Source organism: Lissotriton helveticus, chromosome 2_1, assembly GCF_964261635.1.
Source record: "Lissotriton helveticus chromosome 2_1, aLisHel1.1, whole genome shotgun sequence".
NCBI classification, from domain to species: domain Eukaryota; kingdom Metazoa; phylum Chordata; class Amphibia; order Caudata; family Salamandridae; genus Lissotriton; species Lissotriton helveticus.
The window spans coordinates 827,410,335-827,424,799 of NC_136059.1; the positions used below are offsets into that span (position 1 = coordinate 827,410,335).

Consider the following 14,465-nt stretch of genomic DNA (forward strand, 5'->3'; position numbering starts at 1 on the left):
GGAACACGTTCCTAATTGAGCTGGATAGTTTGCCACAGTCTGCTCTTAGACAAAGGTAGTAATCACTGGTACCAAAACAAAGGTAACTTGGGAATCACCGGCCCCTCTTGGCAACTATTTACAAAAATTACACAATTTATGCCCATTTTCCTGGGTTCAAGTTTCCCTAAAGTCCGAATTACTCCCTATGTCACACTCTGTTGCCAAGCGTACCATCTGTGTTACTCCCAGCGGTCCAAGCAATAACACCTCCTACTCCTTTCAGATGCTAACGGTGTTAAGAAACCGATAGCACTGAGAAAACCTTTTTAACTAACATGAGACCTAGGTGTCCACTCCCCCCATACATGATCGATGTATTGCGAAAATAGCGTCCTGGGAGAGTTAAAGCGCAATCATAAATAAATATTTAACTTTCCTAGAGTGCCGACTATCGAAAAAGGTGACTTCCGCATGATTGCCTCCAAGTCTGCCTTATGACTACTCAGCTAGGACATATAAAATGGGTATTATGCCAGATTTTGTCAGTGGCATGGCGCTTTTATTTTTTTACACTTCTCCATAGTTTATGATACGCCAAATGCTTTAAATTAGGTTCTGATGTAGTCTCTTACCCTCTGTGATGGCTACTTCAGGATGGACTCCGCCCCGCAGATTCAGCAGAACTTCCAATCAATTGCGGCATCTGCTCATCTTCCTTGATGCGCAAATGTGAATCCGTCCAGGCGGGGTCTCCTTCCTTTGGCTGCAGTCTGTTTCAACGTACCAATCAGCTCACCAAAATGTTGCTTGAACATGAAGTAACTTGAAAAAGCAAGAGACTAGAGGCGTTTTACAAAACAGGAACCGTTTGTTTAATTAAACATGACTGCTGGGAGAACAGTTACAGGCGCACTACTGCTGGACCTTTGAATCCTTCAGCAATAAAATTGGACCTGCTTCATCAGACTAATAAAATACTTTTTTAAGAGCTCGGGGTTTATTAATGTCATTTGGCATCTAACTTTATTGTGTTTTAGGAGCGCATGTATCACCCCGGCGTGGGTGCTTTATGGGGGCCAATCTCACTTGTCCACTGAAGTGTCGCTGTGCCTAACTGGATGGATTGAAGGTTTTCTGTCCGTGCTTTTTTCTGCCAGCTACGTGCCACCCCACCTGTGACCTATCAATCAATAAACTCGGACCTAGGTCTCAGTGCTTGCCTCACTATGTATTTGTAAGTCAGGGATGATGTGGAGTTCAAAACGGGCAAATTCGTTAATAAAGCAGCATAAATGAATGTTAAATTTTTATGTCCACATCAACATTTTCCATATTAACAAGAGTAAATGCATCAAAAAGAATAGGGTATGAATAATGAATGGCCTCAACTGAATTTACAAAAGCCCAATTCTTCCCATTAAAATAGTTTTTTTATTAAATATCTGTTTGTCAATTAATTATAGTATTTAATTATTTTATAATTTGTGTGATGAATGCTTGTTTCTATATTTTTTACGCATTGTTTTGCAGTACAAATCATCGAAAATTAGGCTGGTGTCCCTGCCGTCTAGGTGGTCCCCGGGTTCCAGTAATAATTCAGTGTGGGTCCCAGGATTTCAGTAATTATTGTGGGTCCACAGAAGTCAAAAGGTTAAGAACCACTGTTTTAACATATGTCTAGTGTGTACTGTCTTCAGTGCAATGTCAAATACCTTTGCGTGCTGGGCCTCTCACTGACTAACACAAAGTCCACATGATCCCACGTGAAGACAAGCACTAGGGTGGAGAATTATTTGTGCTGAAAGAACAGTGTTCTTTTTAAAGAAGATTGATCATTTCTTCTGAAGTACAATTTGGACACAACATTATATTGGGAGTAGATTATTTTACAGAGAATTAGGTACAAATAACAGATAATTAGCTACTCTGCATAAACGCATGCCACCAACAATAGTTCAGTTTGTCTTTAACAGAGTTATCTTGTGTGCTATGGAGTGATCTGCTGGCTAGAGTAATAAAGCACGAATTTAGTTTACATTTATAGCAGTTCCTGAAGTGCTCACATCTAAAGGTGACAAAATGAAAATTGTTTTAGTATTTAACTGACATTCACTGCAGGAAGGAAATTGTGAAAAGAGCAAGTACATTTGCTAAGATTGTTATTTCTGCAGGACATGGAGAGGCACAAAGAGACAAAGTGATGCTCTGGTCTCCCCTTTTCTTTAACCAGGACAGAAAGGAGATAGCCGATCCCACCCCTGCTACATCAGAACACTACATGAATTCCCACTGAGCCTGTTTTCACAGTGGCCCTGGGTGCTAACCAGTGGCAGAAGCGGGCGAGGTGTGTTGGCAATGACGTACCCAATCTTTTTTAGTTTTACATTAACAGTTACCATACTTCATTTTGCCTCACCCCCAAATTCTATGTCCTCACCCCAATGCACTCATCATAGTTTCCTTACTTTTTAGGTCACTCCTGCGACAATGCATGTGCTCTCGCTAGCAAGGATTCAGCTAGGGGAGGAGATCTCAGAGGTTGGAAACTTAACATGTGGGGTACCTCAAGGCTCCGCCTTATCCCCCCTCCTATTTAACCTGTACCTTCAGCCATTAATTAACTCCCTGGCAAAGATGGGTTGTCGCGTATTTAATTACGCTGACGACACCCAATTGTTGCTGAGTATAGAGAATACAGTACAAGCTCAGACCCAAGCGCAGAATGTACTCAGATACACCGTTAGGTGGATGTCTTCGAATCTTCTGAAAATAAACCCTGAGAAGACAGAAGTTTTAGTGGTCGCATCGACCGGCTCCCCATGGAGTGACTTGTATTGGCCCCAGGATCTGGGCCCTACTCCTAAACCAGCGGACAAAGTAAAAAGTCTGGGCATCAAAATTGATCGTGAGTTGTCAATGGCGAGCCAGATTTCCACCGTAGCCGACACCTGTACGGGTTTGATTAGACAACTACGTAAATTAGCCCCTCTTTTGTCCAGGTCCATGCTGCGTACGGTCGTATCCGCGACCATAATATCCAGGCTGGACTACGGAAATGCGCTGTACCTAGGCCTTTCCGAAAATACTAACTAACAGACTGCAGGTGACCTTAAATGATGCGGCCCGCCTCATTTTCAGGCTACCAAGACGCTCACATGCCTCACCACTGCTACAGAGCCTCCATTGGCTGCCTATAAGGCAGCGGTCTGAATTCAAGAGCCTTTGTATAGCCCATAAAGCGATCTATGGACAAGCTCCGTCATACATAAAAAAACGGCTGGAGCCGTACAAGCCAGAACGGTGTCTTAGGTCCTCCGATGCACAACTGCTTGTTTGTCCTTGTTTTAGACTCGCTACAAAAGGTGGAAGATCCTTTTCGGTCTTGATCCCTAAAATATGGAACAAACTACCTGAGTCCCTCCGTAAAGAGGGAAACCTCCTTCGCTTCAGGAAGTCTCTGAAAACAATTCTGTTCAGAGAGGCTTTGAGTTTAGCCTAAGCACGTTCCCCCTTTGGTCATCCTGCTGAGTAAGATGCTGTTTCCTTTCGGTCAAAAGCGCCTTGAGACCTGCCGGTGAGTTGGCGCTATAAAAACCGGAAATACAAATACAAGGGATATTGTGTACAACAAGGGGCTTCCAGACTGCCCATTGCTTAACATTTGTTGACTTCACTGTCACTCTTATTTGATCCCTTCTAGTTGGCCAATATGTGCTGAATTCACTTCTTTTTTCGGCTGGAGCCATAACCAAGTACTGATTGCTTCTGCTTGATTGGTGTCGTTCCGCTGTTCACGCTGTGATTTAGGCACTACTTTATAATTTTTTTCTTCTTCCCTGTAATCTTTATTGAACCTCTTGCCATTTGTTGCTGCGTTTTACTATGCCTCACACACTTCAAAGAAACCCCCCCTTCCGTCCTTGAAATGGATGCTTAATGTGACAACACGTGTTATATGCTTCCAAATCTAATTTCACCAAGACATGGAAATGAGGAAATTGTTTTCTTTATGCAATAGGATTTTTCATCATATTCATTTTCTTTCATGATGAAGAGATAAACTGATTAGCTCAGAGTCACAGGGGTGTTTTGCAGAGACCCAACAAGCATTGGCTAAGCCAAATAGTTCTTGCCTTTAAGTCCATTAGCTCTGCCATTGCCTTTTGTTCATGCTGTACAGCACGGGCATTACCGACTTTGTCAATGATTTGTATCTATGCTGTATGGCACCGTGGCTGCTGTGCAGTTCCCTTTTCACTCTTTGTCTGCATTCTCTTAACATTTAATTTCCATTTCTTTCGCATCTGCAATGCACGCTCTCAAATCAAGTTTTGCCTCCTTATGGTTTAAATATATATATATTTAAATCACAACAAAATGTAGGTACACTGAGAAAACAGGGTGGATGCCGCACAACTTTGAGTTCAAGATTGTTCTTTTTAGAAGAGTTAATCAGTTGAGTTAATGAGAAGGGTCGGGTGTTCCACCAGGTGACGTGTCCGTCCTAGCACGTCTCTAGATAGAGCCTTAGTATGTGACACCACAAAAATGTGGTGTCATCCCTTTGTTGTGGGCACTCCTTTGGTTATTGTAAGCAAGACTCCGTAAATGTTATAGGTAGTTTGCGGATATTTATTTTCACATCATCATTATATATCATGATAATACTCCATTGTTTCAAACAGTTTATCAATCCTTTTCAATTTCTCATATTGGAATGTGAGTCCGATCTGCTCCAATGCATTTCGGGCAGGATGCCCTTCATCTGGGAGCTCTATAAACATAAAAACATAGCTCTAAGAATGCGTTTTGAGTGAAATGAAATTATCAAAAAGTAAATGCGTAGCATGCGAGATAGGTATGTGGAAGTTGATCCAGAAGTGGCTGTGCGAGTGAGGGGCGCATGCGATCGGTGTTGGGTATTCGAGTACGTGAATTAAAGGTCGGTTCGAAGGACAGGTCGAGTGCAATCAGCATGCAGACGATCGGCATGCAAGCGTGGTGACGGGTCTAGTGCGCTGACACGCGGTGAATCAAATGAACTTCACATGCGTGATAGTGAGAAGTTTTAAATGGTACGCTTGAACTTAAGTGACCACGCACACTTACGTGTACTTTCGAGATTCACTGCAAGCTGAAACATAAACGGTGATATTCTGTGTCAATGAAGCCGTTATTAAACGAGTCACTGTATTAAAGGTTGGTGGTTGTTCAACTTACTTAGTGGTCTGCTATCTCTTGCTTCAATCGTCGGTGTGATGGTTCGGAACGGGGAAAGTGACGTGAAGGTGACGTATTTACATGTGTAGGGAGGTGAACATGAAAGACGGACTATACATGTGTGGAAACGGTGTCGGCCATTTTGAAGTGCAAAAGACTCTGGTGCAAGTGTAACACATAAGCCTAGAACATAAACTAAAATACAATAAACATGAATCAACAAACTCATTTCAGGAATCACAGTATACGGCATTAGATATCAGGTTGATGTCTTATAGAAAACATGAAAATTCCAGGCGGTCATTAAGACCCATTGGCTTCATAGACTGCATCTTATATATCCAAGCCATCTCTCTCTGTAGTAAATGTTTGCTGTTATCAATGCCCTCGCGTTTCTGAACTTCCTCAAGAATCATAAACCTGAGTTGAGACACACTATGTCTGTTCTCATCAAAATGTACCGCCACATTGGATTTGGTATTTTTGAGTCTTATATTTGATTTGTGTTCGTTAATACGAATCTTTATTTTTCTCTCAGTCTTGCCAATGTAACACATTCCGCAGGGACACTTGATAAGATATACTACGTTACATGTGTCGCATGTAGCATTGACGTGTAATTTCATACGAGTGCCTTTCATTGGATGGTTGATCACATTACCGGTGATAATATTGTGACAGTTTCCACAATTTCTGCAGGGCCTTGTGCCTTTGGCTGGAGTTTCAATGGGACTTTTTTTGTTGAGGATTTCTTTGAGGTTGGCATTGCAGGTATAGGCAAATATAGGGGGTTCCCTAAAGGTGGTACCAAAATCCGGTTCAAAATCACGATTACCTCTACTGGTCTTGAAACTGACTTATTTCGAAGAAAAAAAAAACCGACCGTAACAACACACTACATTTCACTAGCCACCACCAAGGGGCATTAAAACAGCATTTACCAGTGTCCCAGATGCTGAGCGTCAGAAGGATCACATCTAGTCAAACACAGACTGAACTAAGACTTCAAGAAATGGGAAAAAGATTCATCACAAGAGGATACTCGACACCTTTAATTGAAACAGCTAAAAAGAAAGCACTTGAAACACCCAGAGAAAAATTACTACTCAGAACTCAACGAGATAAGACTAAAAGGATGGTCCTGGTGTCAAAATTCTCAAACTTGAGCACCGCTTTCAAAAGAATCATTCTACGCCATTGGCCAATAATGAGCATTGAACCGGATTTTGGTACCACCTTTAGGGAACCCCCTATATTTGCCTGTACCCGCAATGCCAACCTCAAAGAAATCCTCAACAAAAAAAGTCCCATTGAAACTCCAGCCAAAGGCACAAGGCCCTGCAGAAATTGTGGAAACTGTCCCAATATTATCACCGGTAATGTGATCAACCATCCAATGAAAGGCACTCCTATGAAATTACACGTCAATGCTACATGCGACACATGTAACGTAGTATATCTTATCAAGTGTCCCTGCGGAATGTGTTACATTGGCAAGACTGAGAGAAAAATAAAGATTCGTATTAACGAACACAAATCAAATATAAGACTCAAAAATACCAAATCCAATGTGGCGGTACATTTTGATGAGAACAGACATAGTGTGTCTCAACTCAGGTTTATGATTCTTGAGGAAGTTCAGAAACGCGAGGGCATTGATAACAGCAAACATTTACTACAGAGAGAGATGGCTTGGATATATAAGATGCAGTCTATGAAGCCAATGGGTCTTAATGACCGCCTGGAATTTTCATGTTTTCTATAAGATATCAACCTGATATCTAATGCCGTATACTGAGATTCCTGAAATGCGATTGTTGAGTCATGTTTATTGTATTTTAGTTTATGTTCTAGGCTTATGTGTGACACTTGCACCAGAGTCTTTTGCACTTCAAAATGGCCGACACCGTTTCCACACATGTATAGTCCGTCTTTCATGTTCACCTCCCTACACATGTAAATACGTCACCTTCACGTCACTTTCCCCGTTCCGAACCATCACACCGACGATTGAAGCAAGAGATAGCAGACCACTAAGTAAGTTGAACAACCACCAACCTTTAATACAGTGACTCGTTTAATAACGGCTTCACTGACACAGAATATCACCGTTTATTGTTTCAGCTTGCAGTGAATCTCGAAAGTACAAGTAAGTGTGCGTGGTCACTTAAGTTCAAGCGCACCATTTAAAACTTCTCACTATCACCGCATGTGAAGTTCATTTGATTCACCGCGTGTCAGCGCACTAGACCCGTCACCACGCTTGCATGCCGATCGTCTGCATGCTGATTGCACTCGACCTGTCCTTAGAACCGACCTTTAATTCACGTACTCGAATACCCAACACCGATCGCATGCGCCCCTCACTCGCACAGCCACTTCTGGATCAACTTCCACATACCTATCCCGCATGCTATGCATTTACTTTTTGATAATTTCATTTCACTCAAAACGCATTCTTAGAGCTATGTTTTTATGTTTATAGAGCTCCCAGATGAAGGGCAACCTGCCCGAAATGCATTGGAGCAGATCAGACTCACATTCCAATATGAGAAATTGAAAAGGATTGATAAACTGTTTGAAACAATGGAGTATTATCATGATATATAATGATGATGTGAAAATAAAAACCGCAAACTACCTATAACATTTACGGAGTCTTGCTTACAAGAACCAAAGGAGTGCCCACAACACAGGGATGACACCACATTTTTGTGGTGTCACATACTAAGGTACACTCAGAAAAACATATGGTATATTCTGAAGTCATTATGGAAAGATTGCTGTTGACCGTCTTATCCTCTAATGCCAGATTTTAAAATTCACCCCTTAAGTGCATGACTTTACCTCCTTTCTTAAAGTAGTTATGGAGGGTGTGTTGAGATGAATCAGAGTTTCTCTAATACAGGAATAGAGCACCGATTTCTCTTTACAGACAGATAATGCTGCCATTGTGCAGCACCTCAAAAAAGGAACTTATACCTTCTATAAAGGCCTTGCAGGTTGTTTAGAAATTTACGTTAAAATTGGTGTTTTTAGAAACGTTTAATGTGGCTGAGAGGAAAGGGTGGTAATAAGTGATTTTACACGGTCCTTATGTTAATCACTTCAAAGCTGCATGTTGAATCGACTTGGACACGTAAGAGGATTTTGGAGTGAGCCTTTAACCCCTTGGCCGTGGCGGTAATTCTGCAGCGGCGCTGGCGTGCTGTGCTTGTGACGGAGTGGTTCCGTCACGACCCCGCCCGCTCAATGGAACGCTCCGCGCAGGCGCGGAATTAATGCTGCGCAGGCGCGGCGGCCGGGCCGTGACAGAACCACTCCGTCACCAGCACAGCGCGTCCGTGGCTGGTGACGGAGTGGTTCCGTCACCAGCATTCAGGGGGTTAAAATGATACTCCTTAATACTGTGGAAGCAAAACTCTAATATTCTATTGCACCAAAAAATGTAAATCACCCCAAAATATACCTCAGTTGATTCCACTCCAGGACCCTTGATCTTTCGATAAGAGTCACCGCTCTCCTCGACATCAGGCCCAATAAATTAGTGGAGTAATAAAACCGGGACCACTCAATAACTGAGATCTAGATCAGTGAAAAGTTAAAGGGTTTAATTGCCAAGATCTCAAAATAGGCATTACAGAGAAATGTAAAATGTATGCATGAAGGCTCAGATACAGGGTACATAGTTCGAAATCAGAATTATTCTATAGCCATATAAGTAACACAAGTCCAAAAGACAGCATCTATAATGGAAAGAGAAGTCTCTCAATAAATGAACAGAGTTCTGTGAGGAAAACGAAAAGTCTCTTGCTCACCCCAAAAGCATGGATTTTTATACACATATTATGAATAGGGAACAAGCAAAGACTCTCAATTAAGCATTGCATGAATAGTGGTAACACATGTGTAGTAAATCTGAATCAAGATTGTCACAAAAAAAAATATCACGAACCCATTTCTAAGGAAGCAAAGACTCCAGCAGCATCTGTAGCAACTGCACAGTCTGGAGATGTACAACACAATATGAAACCTTTTCAGATACCTATACTCTAGTGTATTCTAGTAGTCCTACATCGCATCGGAACTTCCACCGGAAGTGTCCTTCGGATTGAAACAGTCCGTACAACGAAAAAAGTTTCATTCACAATAGATGCTCTCGAAGGAAAATAGCCAGCTGCGTCACTGTGTCCAGTGCTCTGCGAAGACTGTGATGGGAAAAGACATGCATGGGGACATTGATTGGGAGGGCAAATGAACAGGAGCACGATAAACCGAACTCCAACACTGCACCCATATTGATAAAATGGTGTAATCTAGAAAAATGTGGCACAACTAAACTACAGTAATAAATACCCTCTAAACGCCTCATAAAATGGTTTCAAGGGCAACAGTAATAATTCACCTGTATTCACCTATAGTCCTCATAAAAATCATTAGTATTCAAAAATATTTTTTCATCAAAAATTGCACATTTAGTAAAAGCTACTACAATTCTGAAGATGAAGAGTAGAGGAGTACCTGAGCTGCGACAAAGCTCTCTTTAGCATCAATTCCGGCAATATGTTTTTAGACCTTAGTCTCGTATAATAAGTATGAAACTGACAATGTCACCATGAGCACCACATGTTTAGTTTCATATTTAACAGCCCAGGTTCAGATTTGTTCATGTAATTAGATCTATCATAAAGTTTGAAGCGGTTTTACATGTATGTATTCTTTGTGTTACCTGCATGCTTTGGGTCTGACACAGAACTGTGTTTTCGTCACTTTGCATTTCCATATACACACAAAAAAACAAGTAGACATGTGTAAGGGGAACGAGGCGTTGAATTTCCAACACATCACTGCAAACCTGATATAAGTGACATCACTCAATATTCATAATCTGTAGTTTTAGTTATGAGCTCTTATCCAAAACTATAGACTATGAATATAAAGCGATGTCACTTACATTACAACACACTCCCCTTTGCATTGATATGCAGGGAATTAAGAGTTTGCATTCTCTCAGTTTTGTGCTGTCAGCATTAAAACTGTTTTTAGCCTCTAAGCTCCAGAACAGCCAAGACTAATGATTTTTCAGTATTTGTTCTTTTTTTTTTTTTTTTTTGCTCCCTTATAACTTGATGAAAGCAAGCAATATAGTCTTCTCCATCAGGGCAAAGGCAAGTAGGCCGGCCTCAAATGTCAATTTTTTTTATGTGTGTTTGTTTGAGGATGGACTGGTGACCGACCTGACACCACAGGCTGGATAGCAGTAATTCCACTTCAAACACACTCGGCTTCAAATAGGAATAGTCATATTAAAAGACCAGGACCATTTTGAGCCTACCTAGAAGGGCTGAAACATGTTGATGCAGTTTTAGGGTATTGGGTAGTAACCTTCCCCCCTCAAATACACCACACTAATAGTTTTTAACCATACCAGTGGCACACAAAGTAAAGGGAAACTGGGGTGTCCAATAGGTATTTTTATATTTTTCAAATCCCTGTTAAAACTAAAAAACATATCTTAAGTACTCCATGGGAGATGGTTGAGCCTACCCAGGTGTTTAGGGATAGGGTGCGACCTGATGATGAAGCATGATACCAATAGGGTGTGTGATGTTATATAATATAAATATTCCAATTTCTCTCGCAGGTAGACTGACTAAGCTATAAATAAAGCACTAAATGATTGTTGTAAAGAGCATTCTTAATATACCACAGCACATTTACCTTCACTTACCCTACACATGCAGCATTATTTCGTCCTGCTGCCAGCTCTTGTCTGGAAGTTCACCCAAAAACTGCATTTGTCATGCCATAAGGAGCCAACAGCTGAACTGCTGGCCCACTAGAATACCTCATGTGTACCTGTATAAGACTGTGAACATCTCACATTTTCCTTATGTCCATTCTCCCATTGAGCAGGAACAGTATTTACCCCCTTTTGTGCAGGCAATAGAGCGTTAACACCTTAACCGTGGCCGTTATTTCGCGGCAGTGCGGCGGTTCCGTGGAGTGGGCGGGGCAGCGTCGGCCGTTGGACGTTCGCAGCACCAGCGAGGTAGTGCTCACGACGGCCGACGGGAAGGGGTTAAGCTCAATGGTCCTTCCTCCTCCTCCTCTTCCTCTGCTTCTCCACGCCTTGCAGTGGCTTCCCAGTGCCTACTGTGTTCCCTTCTATATCCCATTTTCTACTCCATCCACCAAGTTATTCCACATTGTTCAGAGCTGAAAATTCAGACGACCTATGCTATAAAAGTACTGGTGTTTTCTAAAGTCAAGCAACATTTCTTTTATCGTGAGTATCCGCTTTTGATGCCTTGTTTTGGTTTCTGGTTTTTTAGATTCGGTGGAAGATGGCGAGAAGGTCGTCCAGACTGCTCTTGATGCCTTTGGAAGAATAGGTAAAGTCTGAAATTATTTTTTTTCTGTTCACACAAACTGTTGATATCATGCTGTCCATGCTGATCACTAATAAATACAACAATTCAATATAATATAATTTCACTTTTATGGTTCGAGCCCATCTGGAGTGTACAGGAAAGGCTAATAAGTTAGTAAGCTGTGTTGTATTGCTCACTATTGTTTTGCAGTAGTCGTGGTCTGTATTCCAAATGAGCATTTATCCCGTCTCGGGGTGACCCTACTTGTGGTTGTGTCTTTCTGCTAAGGCTTTGGATGGCCAGCCATTTCACTTAGTGGTTATATTGGCTTTCCCCATATACTCAATTATTGTTCTGGGACATCAGATGACAAGCAAGAGACTTAGTAAAGCTTTTGGGTTTCACCTGGTTTTGGCTGATTTTCTCCACCGTAGTCTTCCTGCTAATTCTTATGTTGACTTTAGGACATTTTTGCATTTCTCTCATGATACCGCCTGGCCAATATACATCACACAGCTTAATATACTAACAGCCTAAAGGGACTACTCGAAAATCCAGGTCTTCTGCTTCTTGCGGAATTCAAGAAATGAAGAGGAAATGAGGTAGTTTCGGAATATAGCATTTACAACGCTTCATAAACCATGCACGGCATTACAATGAAAGTGCTGCCATGCACGTCTTTAACACGCATGTGCCTTTACCACGCATCAGTTTACCACGCATGCCTTTACCATGCAAAATGTAAGTATTTTGCAGGTAAGTCTAAAGCCATTATATATATATATAAAATGGCACGGGTGTTTTTAGGGTTTAGGTTGTTTGTGGTGGTTGTGGGTGGCATGATTTTTTTTAGGGTTTAGGGTGGGTATGGGATTTTGGGTGGCAAGGACATTTTTAGGGTGGGTTTTGGGTGGCAAGGAACTTTCTAGGATTTAGGGTGGGTTTGTGGTTTTGGGTTGCCAGGGAATTGTTTGCGTGGGTTTCGGGTTTTGGGTGGTAAGGGAATTTTTAGGGTGGGTTTTTGGGTGGCAAGGGAATTTTTAGAGTCTAGGGTGGCTTTTGGGTGGCAAGATACTTTTTAGGGTTTATGTTTTTAGGTAGTAAGGGAATTTTTAGGGTTTTAGTGTGGATGTGGGGTTTTGGGTGGCAAGGAAATGTTTAGGGTGGGGTTTATGTGGTAAGGGAATTTTTACGGTTAGGGTAGGTTTGGATGGCAATGGAATTTTTATTGTTTAGTTTGGGGTTTCAGGTAGTAAGGGAATTTTTAGGGTGGTTTTGGGGTAAGGGTTGGGGTTTGTTAATAAAAATACATATACATATTTATTTTTAAAAACGCATATGCCTTAACCATGCTAATACAATGACAATGTAAGCATTTCACAGATAACTATAATGCCTCCAAATATACCCGCATATATATAAAGGCATAATGCTTACCTACTAAATACTTACATTTTCATTGTAAAGTCATGTGTTTTAAAGGCATATGCATTGTAAAGACGTGGTCGTGGTAATGATCGTGTTGTAAAGGCGTGCCTTGTAATGGCATGTGTGGTTCCGTCACACAACCAGTAGTTTCACACTTTAGGAGCAATGTAGGTAGGCTTTCACTTTTCTTTGAACACCGCGTATGTTCATATTGAACTTATTTGGTTTTGTAGGGAAGATTGAAGAAGAATTATTTGTGTTTATTGAGGATTGTTGGGCTAAGTCCAGTAATGGAGCCTAAGGCAAGCAGCTACATTTTCTATTGCTGAAAGCACAAGACATAAATACATGCTTTCCCATTTTCATTTCCCTTCTTTGCAGGACCTGGATATGTTTGCTGCAGAGACTCAAATCATGCCTGTTCTACTTCTATCCCTCCGCTATCCTTCTCAATCCAAATAACTAACATATCCACCACTCAAATTACTTTCATATTTCTCTACACTAATTGCCCACAAATCCTTTATGGGTTCCGGAGTAGCGTGCTACTCGCCAAAAAAGCGCTTTAACGCCTCGTCAGGGGTAGTAAGCGCTATATATATATATATATGCAATTACAATACAATACCCGACACTTTATTTAACTCTATGAAATACCCCCACTCCCTCTGTTTTTCTGTTTTCTATTTTTGACCTCTGCTACACCTGGCTCCTCTAAATACTAGCTTATATTATCATTGTTAAACTGTAGCACTTTGCTGTACCATTAAAAATGTCTACTGCTTGATCAGAAAGAGGTTTGCCTGCAAACTTGCCACTGGAGCTCAAAATATACAGTCATTTATTTGCTCAGAATTTTTTATACAGCTCCACATGTTGCTTTAAGGATATTTCAATGCACCCAGATAGTGCATGGAAACATAAACCTAGCAAGATTCAGGAGTCCAGTATAAATAAAAAGGTTCTCAGTTCTTACCTTGTTCAGCTGCTGCCTTTCCCAAAACAATACTCACTTTTTTCTTCCTTTCCTTTAGCATGTGCATATTCACGAACCCAAAAGGGTTCCCAGTAAGGTGTTTGGTTCTCTACCTCTAAACAAAAGAAATGGAGTTTTACCAGTTGTAGAGTGTGGCGTAATCCTATATTCCTCAACCTTTTTAATCACCTCATTTTTCCTATCTAACAAATGAGATTTAGCCAAGCTTATGGATTCCTTAATTACTCTGTTCAATCTCTCTACCATACCATTCCCTTCAGGATGATAAAGAGAGCTTTTCTTATCAATAATTCCACATGCATCCAAGAATACTTCCATCTCTTCTGAAACTAATTGTAAACCATTATCATACAGAACTATTTTTGGCATACCTTCCCTAGCAAATAATGACCTAAGACATTTAATAATGCTTTTAGAATCAATGCTCGATAAAAAAAAAACCTCAGGCCACCGAGAAAACATAT

The 14,465-nt window shown here is 41.1% G+C and overlaps 1 protein-coding gene across 1 annotated transcript in view; it reads left to right on the forward strand.

Moving 5' to 3' along the window:
* The window catches only part of HSD17B4 (hydroxysteroid 17-beta dehydrogenase 4), an 867,876-nt gene that overhangs the window by 160,667 nt on the left and 692,744 nt on the right, over window positions 1-14,465 (forward strand). The window contains exon 4 of the mRNA XM_078675560.1: window positions 11,538-11,597. Within this exon, the coding sequence (XP_078531686.1) occupies window positions 11,538-11,597 (60 nt within the window). The remainder of the gene's footprint in view (window positions 1-11,537; window positions 11,598-14,465) is intronic.